Source organism: Lithobates pipiens, unplaced genomic scaffold (assembly GCF_037356315.1).
Source record: "Lithobates pipiens isolate NorthernLeopardFrog02 unplaced genomic scaffold, aLitPip1_a1.2 Scaffold_35, whole genome shotgun sequence".
NCBI classification, from domain to species: domain Eukaryota; kingdom Metazoa; phylum Chordata; class Amphibia; order Anura; family Ranidae; genus Lithobates; species Lithobates pipiens.
Genome location: NW_027507811.1, coordinates 6,357,749 through 6,372,275, shown reverse-complemented (window position 1 = coordinate 6,372,275; position 14,527 = coordinate 6,357,749). Strand labels below are relative to the sequence as shown.

Sequence of the window (14,527 nt, the reverse complement as noted above, 5' to 3'; positions counted from 1 at the left end):
TGGAATATACTAGGAGGAATGCTGGAACATACCGGGAGAAAGGCTGAAATATACTGGGAGCAAGACTGGATCATACTGGGAGGAAGGCTGGAACATACCGGGAGGAAGGCTAGAACATACTGGGAGGAAGGGTGGACCATACCAGGAGGAAGGCTAGAACATACCGGGAGGAAGGCTGGTACATACTGGGAGGAAGGCTAAAACATACCGGGAGGAAGGCTGGAACATACCAGGAGGAAGGCTGGAATATGCTGGGAGCAAGACTGGAACACGCTGGGAGCTAGGCTGGAACACACCGGGAGGAAGGCTGGAACATACTGGGAGGAAGGCTAAAACATACCGGGAGGAAGGCTGGAACATACCAGGAGGAAGGCTGGAATATGCTGGGAGCAAGGCTGGAACACACCGGGAGCAAGGCTGGAACATACCGGGAGCAAGGCTGGAACATACTGAGAGCAAGGCTGGAACATACCGGGAGGAAGGCTGGAACATACTGGGAGGAAGGCTGGAACATACCGATAGGAAGGCTGGAACATACCGGGAGGAAGGCTGGAACATACCGGGAGGAAGCCTGGAACATACCGGGAGAAAGACTGGAACATTTTGGGAGGAAGGCTGGAACATACCGGGAGGAAGCCTGGAACATACCGGGAGGAAGCCTGGAACATACCGGGAGGAAAGCCTGGAACATACCGGGAGGAAGGCTGGAACATACTGGGAGGAAGGCTGGAACATACTGAGAGCAAGGCTGGAACATACCGGGAGGAAGGCTGGAATATGCTGGGAGCAAGGCTGGAACACGCTGGGAGCAAGGCTGGAACAGACCGGGAGCAAGGCTGGAACAGACCGGGAGCAAGGCTGGAAAATACCGGGAGCAAGGCTGGAACAGACCGGGAGCAAGGCTGGAACATACCGGGAGGAAGGCTAGAACATACCGGGAGGAAGGCTAGAACATACCGGGAGGAAGGCTGGAACATACCAGGAGGAATGCTAGAACATACCGGGAGGAAGGCTGGAACATACTGGGAGGGAGGCTAGAACATACCGGGAGGAAGGCTGGAACATACCAGGAGGAATGCTAGAACATACCGGGAGGAAGGCTAGAACATACCGGGAGGAAGGCTGGAACATACCAGGAGGAATGCTAGAACATACCGGGAGGAAGGCTGGAACATACTGGGAGGAAGGCTGGAACATACTGAGAGCAAGGCTGGAACATACCGGGAGGAAGGCTGGAACATACTGGGAGGTAGGCTGGAACATACCGGGAGGAAGGCTGGAACATACTAGGAGGAAGGCTGGAACATACCGGGAGGAAGGCTGGAATATGCTGGGAGCAAGGCTGGAACATACTGGGAGCAAGGCTGGAATATACTAGGAGGAATGCTGGAACATACCGGGAGAAAGGCTGAAATATACTGGGAGCAAGACTGGATCATACTGGGAGGAAGGCTGGAACATACCGGGAGGAAGGCTAGAACATACTGGGAGGAAGGGTGGACCATACCAGGAGGAAGGCTAGAACATACCGGGAGGAAGGCTGGAACATACTGGGAGGAAGGCTAAAACATACCGGGAGGAAGGCTGGAACATACCAGGAGGAAGGCTGGAATATGCTGGGAGCAAGACTGGAACACGCTGGGAGCTAGGCTGGAACACACCGGGAGGAAGGCTGGAACATACTGGGAGGAAGGCTAAAACATACCGGGAGGAAGGCTGGAACATACCAGGAGGAAGGCTGGAATATGCTGGGAGCAAGGCTGGAACACACCGGGAGCAAGGCTGGAACATACCGGGAGCAAGGCTGGAACATACTGAGAGCAAGGCTGGAACATACCGGGAGGAAGGCTGGAACATACTGGGAGGAAGGCTGGAACATACCGATAGGAAGGCTGGAACATACCGGGAGGAAGGCTGGAACATACCGGGAGGAAGCCTGGAACATACCGGGAGAAAGACTGGAACATTTTGGGAGGAAGGCTGGAACATACCGGGAGGAAGCCTGGAACATACCGGGAGGAAGCCTGGAACATACCGGGAGGAAGCCTGGAACATACCGGGAGGAAGGCTGGAACATACTGGGAGGAAGGCTGGAACATACTGAGAGCAAGGCTGGAACATACCGGGAGGAAGGCTGGAATATGCTGGGAGCAAGGCTGGAACACGCTGGGAGCAAGGCTGGAACAGACCGGGAGCAAGGCTGGAACATACCGGGAGCAAGGCTGGAACATACTGGGAGGAAGGGTGGACCATACCAGGAGGAAGGCTGGAACAGACCGGGAGCAAGGCTGGAACATACCGGGAGGAAGGCTGGAACATACTGGGAGGAAGGCTAAAACATACCGGGAGGAAGGCTGGAACATACCAGGAGGAAGGCTGGAATATGCTGGGAGCAAGGCTGGAACACACCGGGAGCAAGGCTGGAACATACTGAGAGCAAGGCTGGAACATACCGGGAGGAAGGCTGGAACATACCGATAGGAAGGCTGGAACATACCGGGAGGAAGGCTGGAACATACCGGGAGGAAGGCTGGAACATACCAGGAGTCAGGCTAGAACATACCGGGAGGAAGGCTGGAACATACCGATAGGAAGGCTGGAACATACCGGGAGGAAGGCTGGAACATACCGGGAGGAAGGCTGGAACATACCGGGAGGAAGGCTGGAACATACCGGGAGGAAGGCTGGAACATACCGATAGGAAGGCTGGAACATACCGGGAGGAAGGCTGGAACATACCGGGAGGAAGGCTGGAACATACCGGGAGAAAGGCTGGAACATACCGGGAGGAAGCCTGGAACATACCGGGAGGAAGCCTCGAACATACCGGGAGGAAAGTTGGAATATACTACCCAGTGTGTTCTGGTCCGGAGCCGGCCGAGACCATCAAAGTGCCTTCAAGGGTGTGTTCAGGCGATGCCGGCTGGGGGTGAGTCTGGTGGAGGTGGTGCCTGAGTGTGTCATGTGATGTCATGGTGCACGGGAGCCGAGCGGAGCAGCCGGAGCAGGACTGTCAGTGCTGTTTGGAATGAAGTGGACTGAAGGGCCCCCCAGCTCTGGAGAGAGACTGTCACTTTGACTCAGGGCTCTGCAATACTTACAACCTATATCGAAAATAAAATAAGGAATATACTATATTACCAAAAGTATTGGGACGCCTACTTTTAATGTCACCCCAGTCTTAGTCTGTAGGGTTCAATATTGAGTTGGCTCCGCCCTTTGCAGCTATAACAGCTTCAACTCTTCTGGGAAGGCCGTCCACAAGGTTTAGGAGGGTGTCTATGGGAATGTTTGACCATTCTTCCAGAAGGGCATTTGTGAGGTCAGACACTGATGTTGGATGAGAAGGCCTGGTCTCAGGTCTAATTCATCCCAAACGTGTTCTATTGGGTTGAGGTCAGGACTCTGTGCAGGCCAGTCAATTCCTCCACTCCAAACTCGCTCATTCATGTCTTTATGGACCTTGCTTTGTGCACTGGTGAGCAGTCCTGACCTCAACCCGAGGTCTTTAGCAAAAAATAAATAAAACCCCCCAGTGGTGATTAAATACCACCAAAAGAAAGCTCTATTTGTGTGAAAAAAATTATAAAAATGTAATCTGGGTAGTGTTGTATGACCGCGCAAATGTCATTCAAAGTTGTCATTCAAAGTGTGAGACTGCTGAAAGCTGGGCAGGAAGGTGGTGAGCATGCCCAGTATTGAGGGGGGGGGGCAGGAAGGGGGTGATCATGCCCCGTATTGAGGGGAGGGGGCAAGCTGAAAACTGGGCAGGAAGGGGGTGAGCAGGCACGGTATTGAGGGGAGGGGGCAGGAAGGGGGTGAGCATGTCCGGTACTGAGAGGGGAGCAGGAAGGGGGTGAGAGTGCCTGGTACTGAGGGGGGCAGGAAGCGGTGAGAGTGCCCAGTACTGGGGGGCAGGAAGGGAGATGAGAGCGTGCGGTACTGAGGGGGGCAGGAAGGGGGTGAGCATGTCCCGTACTGAGAGGGGGGTGGGAAGGGGGTCAGAGTGCCTGGTACTGAGGGGGGCAGGAAGGGGGTGAGAGTGCCCGGTACTGAGGGGGGCAGGAAGGGGGTCAGAGTGCCCAGTACTGAGGGGGGCAGGAAGGGGATCAGAGTGCCCAGTACTGAGGGGGGGCAGGAAGGGGTGAGTGTGCCCGGAATTCAGGGGAGGGTGGTGAGCATGTCTGGTACTGGGGGGGGAGGAACGAGGTCAGAGTGCCCGGTACTGAGGGGGGGCAAGAAGGTGGTGAGACTGCCTGGTACTGAGGGGGGGCAGGAAGGGGGTGAGAGTGCCGGTACTGGGGGGACAGGAAGGGGGTGAGAGTGACCGGTACTGAGGGGGGCAGGAAGAGGGTGAGAGTGCCCGGTACTGAGGGGGGGCAGGAAGGGGTGAGAGTGCCTGGTACTGAGGGGGGCAGGAAGCGGTGAGAGTGCCCAGTACTGAGGGGGGGGCAGGAAGGGAGATGAGAGCGTGCGGTACTGAGGGGGGGCAGGAAGGGGGTGAGAGTGCCTGGTACTGAGGGGGGGCAGGAAGAGGGGTGAGAGTGCCCGGGAATAGGGCGGGCAGGAAGGTGGTGAGACTGCCTGGTACTGGGGGGGCAGGAAAGGGGTGAGAGTGCCCGGTACTGAGGGGGGAGCAGGAAGGGGGAGAGAATGCCCGGTACTGGGGGGGCAGGAAGGGGGTGAGAGTACCCGGTACTGGGGGGGCAGGAAGGGGGTGAGAGTGCACGGTACTGAGGGCGGGCAGGAAGGTGGTGAGACTGCCTGGTACTGGGGGGGGGGCAGGAAGGGGGTGAGAATGCCCAGTATGGGGGGCAGGGTGCCGGTACTGGGGGGACAGGAAGGGGGTGAGAGTGCCCGGTACTGGGGGGGGGGCAGGAAGAGGGTGAGAGTGCCCGATACTGGGGGGGGGGCAGGAAGGGGGTGAGAGTGCCTGGTACTGAGGGGGGCAGGAAGCTGTGAGAGTGCCCAGTACTGAGGGGGGGCAGGAAGGGAGATGAGAGCGTGCGGTACTGAGGGGGGGCAGGAAGGGGGTGAGCATGTCTGGTACTGAGGGGGGGCAGGAAGGGGGTCAGAGTGCCTGGTACTGAGGGGGGCAGGAAGGTGGTGAGAGTGCCTGGGAATAGGGCGGGCAGGAAGGTGGTGAGACTGCCTGGTACTGGGGGGGTAGGAAAGGGGTGAGAGTGCCCGGGAATGAGGGGGGAGCAGGAAGGGGGAGAGAATGCCCAGTGATGAGGGGGGTCAGGAAGAGGGTGAGAGTGCCCAGTAAGCAAGTGGTTAAAGTAGCGCAGTGCTGCTCATGAAGGGGGTAAAACCTTCCGGAGCTGAAGTGGTTGAGATAAAACGCACAACTGCAAGATACAAATAATCGGGGGGTTGTATCCCTTTAATAACATGAACATTTTCGGGGCACAAACATTTCCACACCCTTGTATGCAGATCCTCTATATACTGTATTTGTGTACATAGTTACATAGTTAGTCAGGTTGAAAAAAGACACAAGTCCATCCAGTGTAATAAAACAATGGGAGGGTAGAACGGTCTTGTGTCACGTTGTGGCATCGGGATTGAAGGCCATGTTGTTGGAAGAAAAGTTTTTGTGTTTTTTTGGAAAGACGTGACCGGGTCTGGAAGGTGGGCCCCAAAACCGAGCTTCCTCTGGTGGGCCCCCCCCCCCCCCCGTGTGTGTGTCCCGGGCTGAGCCTGTTTTTGGGGTGCAGGAAAAGGTCTTCTACTTGTGTGAACCTTCCGATGTCTGTAAATACGGGGACTTCTGTGAAAGATATTCCCCACGCCAAGAGGGTGGGTTCAAGTCTTCTTGCTTGTGTGCCTCCTCAGATGTCTGTGAAGAAGAGACTTCAGTGAAAAGCATTTCCCGCACTCGGGACAGGAGTACGGCTTCTCCCCCGTGTGGGATCTCTGATGTAAAATAAGTTCAGATTTCCATCGGCAATATTTCCCGCACTCGGAGCAGGAATACGGCTTCTCGCCCGTGTGATTCCTAAAATGCCTGTAAAGGTAGGACTTTTCTAAAAAACATTTCCCGCACTCGGGACAGGAATACGGCTTCTCCCCCGTGTGGGTTTTTATATGCCGGACAAGCGTTGACTTCACCGGGAAACACTGCCCACACTCAGGGCAGGAATACGGCCTCTCCCCCGTGTGGGTTTTTTGATGTTTGACAAGATCTGCTTTCCATAGGTAACATTTCCCGCACTCGGGGCAGGAATACGGTCTCTCCCCTGTGTGGGATTTTTGATGTTCGACCAGTTTTGCCAGCTCTGGGTAACATTTCCCGCACTCGGAGCAGGAATACAGCATCCCTTCCAAGTGAGTTTTAAGGTGGTCGTCGAGACGGGACTTCTCCGCAAAGCTTTTCCCGCACTCGGAGCAGGAATACAGCATCTCCTCCGTGTGGGTTTTTAGATGTCGGACAAGTGCCGATTTCCGCGGATAACACTGCCCACACTCGGAACAGGAATACGGCCTCTCCCCCGTGTGAGATCGCTGATGGATGATGAATTCTGATTTCCGCTGAATGCATTTCCCGCACTCAGAGCAGGAATACAGCTTCTCCCCGCCATGATTTCTATGCCCACTTAATTCGGAGCTAAAACTTTCCTCAGGTTCAGGACAGGAAAATATCTCCTCCCGCTTAATCCTGGCCCCATCCCCCACAGTACGAGTTTGCTCAGAGTCGGAGGGATCCCATGGTCTATCCACACTGTGAAGTCCACCATCCATAGTGGAGATCATTGTCTTTTCTCCTCCACAATCTCCTGTGATGTCCTCATCTTCCATTCTACAACCTGGAGATAAAGTGAGACGATCCTTTGAGGGTTTCTCCATGGCGTGTCCTGGAAAAATATAAAAACATCATCAATAGATATGAGAGGGTTAGTTCACTTCCATCAAGATCCCATCTGGATCAGGTAGATATGAGTGAGGAGATGTTCTCTGTGGAGGTCCCAACCAGCCGGGACTTTTCCCCCCTCTTCAGTCCTTTGGTCCTCCTCCCAGATCACTTCTACATTTACACAGCCTTGTCAGAAGAGCAGGAACCAATGGGGGACTGGGAGGTCCATGCTCTTCACACAACCACAAGCCTAGGCACTGGGTCATGTGACCTCTGATAGACAAGAGGGGCAAAGTCCTGACTTGAAGACGCTTTACCATAGAACAAGTGATCATAGACCTAGGCTTCTGGTGATATGCAGCACTGGAGGGAGCTAACAACAGTATTTTCTCCTGGAAAGATCAGTGGTTTATTGTTATTTCTTACCCCATTGAGATGTTTAATAGAGTTTTATGGTAACATTTAGCTAGAAGTCGGCTGGAAGAAGAGGAACCAACCTAAGAAAGGCTCAATCTGTGTTATCATATCTGTGCTACTGTAACTAGGAGTGACCCACAACCTAATACTGCCAGCTGAACCACAAATAGGGTATCAGTACAGGGAGGGGACCATTACCAACCTAATACTGCCATCTGAACCGCAAATAGGGTATCAGTACAGGGAGGGGACCATTATATAACTATTATTGGCTGATATCACTCAGCTCCACCCTACTCTGGACCAATCAGTGAGCAGTAACAGAGAAGAGATAAGAGAAGAATATATGATGGGTCACCTGTGCTGATCTCTGTAGGAGTGTCCTCCTCTATGAATGTCCTCGTCATTCCAGCCTCCTCCGTATATTGCTGATCATCCCTCACATACGTCTCTTCTACTTCACCCTCAACTTTCATGTTCATTAGATCTTCACCCTCAATTTTCGGGTTCAGTAGATCTTCATCTTCAAATTTCATCTTCATCAGATCTTCACCCTAAACCAACAGAATGGCAGAAAATAACATCTGTAACATAGAAGTATTTATGATGTGAGATCACATAGAAAATATCATCTTGTAGAGTCCACACATCATCTCCACATGTCAGAGTGTTCAATCACTTTATGTTCCCGACCCTCAACTCTACCTACCTGATGATGGTGGGGGATGGTGAGATCCTTGTGTCTTTCAGAAAACTCCTTTATCATTCTACACTGTTCATCCTCCTCTTTCTCGAAATACAGAAGACGGGGACATCTCTCTGGTGGTTCCATTGTTACTTCCATGTGTCCTTCTGAAAGGTCCTTCATCACACCGTACTCCTCGTCCCTCTCTGTAAACTCTTCTTTAACATTATTATAATCCCCGAGGTTTCCACTCTGAATATATAATAAAACATTAATTGTAACAATCATGCTGTGTATAAATCAGAACTACCAATAATTGTCAATCATCTACCTGATGATGGTGGGGGATGGTGTGACCTTCCTGTGTGGAATCCCGGGAATACAGAGGACGGGGACATCTCTCTGGTGGGTTTCTGTTACTTGAAGGCTCCATCTTGATGTCCTTGTAGAAATCCTTGGGTCCTACAGAAAGCTGCTTCATCGCCCCATCCTCATCATCCTTCTCTTTTATCTCTTCTTTAATCTCAACTTTAGGATCTCTCAGGTTTCCACTCTGAATATATAATAAAAATGACATCGATGGTAACAATGCAGATAATGTACAGATCCTAATGATACTATCAGTGATTGTTCCTCATCTACCTGATGATGGTGGGGGATGGTGTGACCTTCCTGTGTGGAATCCCGGGAATACAGAGGACGGGGACATCTCTCTGGTGGGTTCCCATTACTGGATCCATCTGTAGGAAACACACACACTGACTGAATACATTGTTTCTATGTGTTTATCAGATGATGGGGGATGGGTGGAGCCTCCGTACTGCTCTCTCCTTTACAATAAAGTCTCCTCTTACCCGGTGATGTGAGGGGCGGCTGATTGGCCATCATGACGTCCTTGTAGAGATCCTTGTGTCCTTCTAAATACTCCTACATAGGAAAATAGACAGTGACACTACTTAGGAACCTGATACTTATCATGATACAGTCACCACCCAGACACATCCCTTGTCTGTTACTGGATAATGTCCCAGAATTCCCAGAATCCTCCTCACCTCTCCTGTCAGCAGCTCCATCATCTTCTTGGTGACTTCTAGAATCTTCTCCATGTTGTGTCTCTCAGGTTTTAGGGAGTCACATGGAGGCACTGTGATGGTCATATGATCACCGGACTTCACAAGAGGAAATCTCTGTATTGGGGAACCAATAGGAACATCATGTTAGAATCCCAGAATCCTCCTCACCTCTCCGGTCAGGTCTGTGTTTTATTAATAGAGATAAGAGTGATGTCATGTGACCTCCCAGAATCCTCCTCACCTCTCCGGTCAGGTCTGTGTGTTTTATTAATAGAGATAAGAGTGATGTCATGTGACCTCCCAGAATCCTCCTCACCTCTCCGGTCAGGTCTGTGTTTTATTAATAGAGATAAGAGTGATGTCATGTGACCTCCCAGAATCCTCCTCACCTCTCCGGTCAGGTCTTTGTGTTTTATTAATAGAGATAAGAGTGATGTCATGTGACCTCCCAGAATCCTCCTCACCTCTCCGGTCAGGTCTGTGTTTTATTAATAGAGATGAGAGTGATGTCATGTGACCTCCCAGAATCCTCCTCACCGCTCCAGTCAGGTCTGTGTTTTATTAATAGAGATGAGAGTGATGTCATGTGACCTCCGAGAATCCTCCTCACCTCTCCGGTCAGGTCTGTGTTTTATTAATAGAGATAAGAGTGATGTCATGTGACCTCCCAGAATCCTCCTCACCTCTCCGGTCAGGTCTGTGTTTTATTAATAGAGATAAGAGTGATGTCATGTGACCTCCCAGAATCCTCCTCACCTCTCCGGTCAGGTCTGTGTATTTTATTAATAGAGATAAGAGTGATGTCATGTGACCTCCCAGAATCCTCCTCACCTCTCCGGTCAGCAGGTAGATGATCTCCAGGGTGAACTTTAGTATCCTCTCAGTCATGTGACTCCGGTCCTCCTCCATCATCATTGGTTATGTGATCTATACAGGTTTCCCTGTAGTAGAATTATTGAAGATGTGAATATTGAAGAGGTAATTATGCGGAGTGTACTGGTTGTACAATATTAGGATGGGGATATAAGGGGGTTAATAGTCGTGCTGCCATTTGTACACGTAGAGGTCTATACATCAAACTAAATAGAGGGACAATTGAGGAGAGAAGAAGGACAGAGGGATTTGTTTATAAAAGATGACCCTACAGCTCCTCGTGTTGTCATCAACTATATTTAAAAAAAGGGGCGGGGATTGTGGTGACATCATTGGCCAGTGGCCATATTTAGGCAGCGATGTCACTGCTATCCTTGGTCCTTTTCTTAAGTGTCGGGGATTCCGGGTGACGTCAATATGACACAACGGGTGAAAGCATCCACAGCTTCCTTAGCAACCAGTGACAGATGGAAGCTGTTATATATAGAAGTGAAAGAAACTCCACTTCTATACGATGCTCGTCTCCTGCTGAACACGGGCCGAATAGGCAGCAGTTCCCTCATTCTTCCAAACCAAAGAACAGCCTAGGTTTGGCTCGAACCAATGGCTCATCCCTACTGCCAACCAGGGTCAAGGCCGTGCGGGGCATCATGGGTGAGCACCAAAAATGAGTCAACCCTAAATTCCACCAAAATTTATATTCTGTATATTGGGGTTAAAATTTTAATACAATCCGAGTCTCAGGTGAGAAGGTGATTGGTGGGAAAGGTGACACATCTCCACAACGGAGTCGTAAGTTGGGGAATGTTCTGACTCTAAGCCCTTTATGTCTAAAGAAAAACGTCTATCCTCTGAAGATCTCCAAATTGAGGAGAATGTTCCGGCCCCCGAAAGCGGGGAAATGTTCTGACCCTGAAGGGGTTAATCTAGGTTTCCACACTATATATGTGTGTATCGTCATCTGATGGAGATAAAAGACGTCACAGTGACTATGGAGGAAGAGGACGGAACATGACGGGGCGGTGATTACTGGGTGTAAATATAAAATAAGATCTTATTACCTCCTCTACTTCCAACAACGTCTCCTCTCTTGAGTCTCCGACTCAACTCTCACCCGGAACTTCCTATTTTATAGATGACATCACTTCCTGTCTGTACCTGGCATCACTTCCTGTCTGAGTAGAAGTGAGAAGATCACTACCTTGTGGAGATCAGAGGAACTGCAGCACCCCGAGAAACGTCTCGTAGTGTGAACATGCCCTTGTGCTGTGTGTGTATGTACTGTATATCCTTATAGATGGGGGTCATCTCCAGAGCCCCCTAATTATTAAAGAGGGCTTCCAGATCCAACACTTGCAGACCCCCACAACCATAGGGCAAGGGTTGTGAGTAAGAGGCCCTTCTCATTAACATGACACCCCCCCACTTTGAGGGCATGTGGCCTGGTATGGCACAGGAGGGGGGTGCACACTCCTTTCCTGGCAAGCCAGGTTGCATGCTCACAATTAAGGTCTGATATGGCTTTTTTTTGCATGAGGTATACCATTAAAATCCATACCAAACTCAAAAGGGCCACTGAGAAGATGAGGCGGTGATGTCCATTTAGGATTTTAGTTCAACATCACACCTCTTGAATTTCAGCCTTCCCAGGCCCTGACATTGTGGTCTGGTTGTGACCCCATAGGTTAGGACTCCCTTTTCAGGCCTCGGTGTCCGTGGCTTTTTCCTCCAGGGATTTTTCTATACCCCTCCCCTAGGGTTGGGTTGTAGTCCCTCCCTTTTTTCATGTTTTTTGTTTTTTCTCCATATAATGGGGCATTTTTTTCGCAAATACGTATTTGTGCGCAGCCGCAATGCGGGAAGAGTCACCTCATGTGACAGTATTTTTGAACGTGAACATGGATTTTTCATGCATATACAACTGGTTTAGATACTACGTATATTCTGCTATCCCCTGATGAAACAGACGACAATCAGCTCTGAAACACGTCGGGTTAGGATATTGTATCTACACTTTGTTGTTTATCCTATTTTTCCAGTATTCATGACCATGTTCAGTATTTTTGATTAAATTTACTCTTTAATAAACAATACTTTTATCAATATTATTTGATTTTTGGTATTGCCTTTAAAGTCCCACCCCTAGGGGTTTCCTTTTTTTTCTTCCCGTTTCTAACGGATGTGGCACATTGTGAATTTTGTTTTATCAGAACTCTTCTCAAACTCAAAAGTTCGGCACCTGAACTTCTTTTAAGTTCATTGAATCCTGCTTGAACTTGACCTAGTATAGCTTGGCCCCTTCGCTGCTTCATGGTACTTAAGGCTAAACGCTGAACTGACTGACCAGTCTGGAGAAAAGCCAGAACATGTCCCACTGAGACCTACCTGGATGGAATTTCCTGGTCAAGGACCATAGTTATTATGCTTTGCAGGTTGGATGGTAGGCTTTGTAAGAAGTCAATCATCTGGCTTTCAGGAGTGAATAGATGACCAAATCTGATAAGTCCCAGTTCCTCAGCACCTAGGCTTCATTTATTGAAGCCAGCAAGGAAGAAGCAGAGTGGTGAACCAGACCTTTTTTTTTTTTTTTTTTTGCCACTCAGTAGGATTCTAGTTATTAGCACTTTCTAATCAGTTTGACTCTCAGAATCCTAATCTTTGTTATTAACATCATTGTGGCAAGGTATCTTTTTCATTTCACCATCTCTTTTTTTTTTTTATCTTCTCGTTATACCATATATCCATTTAATATTTTTCCATTAAAAAGAGAAGACCGTGTACATTTTAAGGAGAAAAGAAAAAAAAGAAAAGAGAATAGAAAAAACAATAAATAAAACTACAGTGGTGTGAAAAAGTGTTTGCCCCCTTCCTCATTTCCTGTTCCTTTGCATGTTTGTCACACTTAAGTGTTTCGGAACATCAAACCAATTTAAACAATAGTCAAGGACAACACAAGTAAACACAAAATGCAATTTGTAAATGAAGGTGTTTATTATTAAAGGTGAAAAAAATCCAAACCATCATGGCCCTGTGTGAAAAAGTGATTGCCCCCTAAACCTAATAACTGGTTGGGCCACCCTTAGCAGCAACAACTGCAACCAAGCGTTTGCGATAACGTGCAATGAGGCTTTTACAGCGTCCTGGAGGAATTTTGGCCCACTCATCTTTGCAGAATTGTCCTAATTCAGTTACATTAGAGGGTTTTCCAGCATGAACGGCCTTTTTAAGGTCATACCACAACATCTCAATAGGATTCAGGTCAGGACTTTGGCTAGGCCACTCCAAAGTCTTCATTTTGTTTTTCTTCAGCCATTCGGTGGTGGACTTGCTGGTGTGTTTAGGATCATTATCCTGCTGCAGAACCCAAGTTCGTTTCAGCTTGAGTACACGAACAGATGGTCGGACATTCTCCTTCAGGATCTCTTGGTAGACAGCAGAATTCATAGTTCCTTTTATCACGGCAAGTCTTCCAGGTCCTGAAGCAGCAAAACAGCCCCAGACCATCACACTACCACCACCATATTTTACTGTTGGTATAATGTTCTTTTTATGAAATGCAGTGTTCCTTCTACGCCAGATATACTTGGACACACACCTTCCAAAGAGTTCCACTTTTGTCTCATCGGTCCACAGAATATTGTCCCAAAAGTCTTGGGGATCATCAAGATGTGTTGTGGAGAAATTGAGACGAGCTTTGATGTTCTTTTTGCTCAGCAGTGGTTTTCTCCTTGGAACTCTGCCATGCAGGCCATTTTTGCCCAGTCTTTTCCTGATGGTGGAGGCATGAACGCTGACCTTAACTGAGGCAAGTGAGGCCTGCAGTTCCTTGGACGTTGTTGTGGGGTCTTTTGTGACCTCTTGGATGAGTCGTCGCTGCGCTCTTGGGGTAATTTTGGGCAGCCGGCCACTCCTGGGAAGGTTCACCACTGTTCCATGTCTTCGCCATTTGTGGATAATGGCTCTCACTGTGGTTCGCTGGATTCCCAAAGCTTTGGAAATGGCTTTATAACCCTTTCCAGACTGATAGATCTCAATTACTTTCTTTCTCAATTGTTCCTGAATTTCTTTGGGTCTCGGCATGATGTGTAGCTTTTAAGGATCTTCTGGTGGACCTTACTGTGTCAAGCAGCTCCTATTTAAGTGATGCCTTGATTGTGAACAGGTGTGGCAATAATCAGGCCTGGGTGTGGCTAGAGAAATTGAACTCAGGTGTGGACAACCACAGTTATAGTATGTTTTAACAAGGGGGGCAATCACTTTTTCACACAGGGCCATGATGGTTTGGATTTTTTTTCACCTTTAATAATAAACACCTTCATTTACAAATTGCATTTTGTGTTTACTTGTGTTGTCCTTGACTATTGTTTAAATTGGTTTGATGTTCCGAAACACTTAAGTGTGACAAACATGCAAAGGAACAGGAAATGAGGAAGGGGGCAAACACTTTTTCACACCACTGTATCTTCTCCCAGATTATATTTACCCTCATATAATTAATTACCTTGTCTTAGTCATTTATTCTTTATTTAATTCCGTTATACCTCCCTCACCCTTCCCTCTTCTCTAATTATCTGTTAACCTTCCCCATCTCCACAGCTCTTCATTCCATTAATGCTTGTGTAT

At 49.1% G+C, this 14,527-nt stretch overlaps 3 protein-coding genes across 3 annotated transcripts in view; all 3 read right to left on the bottom strand.

Moving 5' to 3' along the window:
* Positions 1 to 9,107, bottom strand: part of LOC143955360 (uncharacterized) — a 96,307-nt gene extending 87,200 nt beyond the window's left edge. The window contains exons 1-4 of the mRNA XM_077465424.1: positions 9,011 to 9,107; positions 8,290 to 8,885; positions 7,983 to 8,210; positions 7,632 to 7,827 (exon numbers count right to left, since the gene is read on the bottom strand). Coding sequence (XP_077321550.1) covers positions 7,632 to 7,827; positions 7,983 to 8,210; positions 8,290 to 8,535 — 670 coding nt within the window. The 5' untranslated portion in view covers positions 8,536 to 8,885; positions 9,011 to 9,107. The remainder of the gene's footprint in view (positions 1 to 7,631; positions 7,828 to 7,982; positions 8,211 to 8,289; positions 8,886 to 9,010) is intronic.
* LOC143955698 (uncharacterized) overlaps positions 1 to 11,029 on the bottom strand; it is a 124,017-nt gene extending 112,988 nt beyond the window's left edge. Inside the window, exons 1-2 of the mRNA XM_077465812.1 lie at positions 10,966 to 11,029; positions 9,863 to 9,972 (exon numbers count right to left, since the gene is read on the bottom strand). Of these exons, the coding sequence (XP_077321938.1) occupies positions 9,863 to 9,946 (84 nt within the window). The 5' untranslated portion in view covers positions 9,947 to 9,972; positions 10,966 to 11,029. The remainder of the gene's footprint in view (positions 1 to 9,862; positions 9,973 to 10,965) is intronic.
* On the bottom strand, positions 5,360 to 7,112 carry LOC143955837 (uncharacterized). The gene has a single exon (XM_077465957.1). It carries the CDS (start codon positions 6,847 to 6,849, stop codon positions 5,809 to 5,811), a length of 1,041 nt encoding a protein of 346 aa, XP_077322083.1. The 5' UTR covers positions 6,850 to 7,112; the 3' UTR covers positions 5,360 to 5,808.
* Positions 11,030 to 14,527: the final 3,498 nt, after the last annotated feature.

Coding starts and splice junctions, on each gene's coding strand:
- LOC143955837 (XM_077465957.1), bottom strand. CDS start 6,849: ATGGAGAAACCCTCAAAGGATCGTCTCACTTTATCTCCAGGTTGTAGA.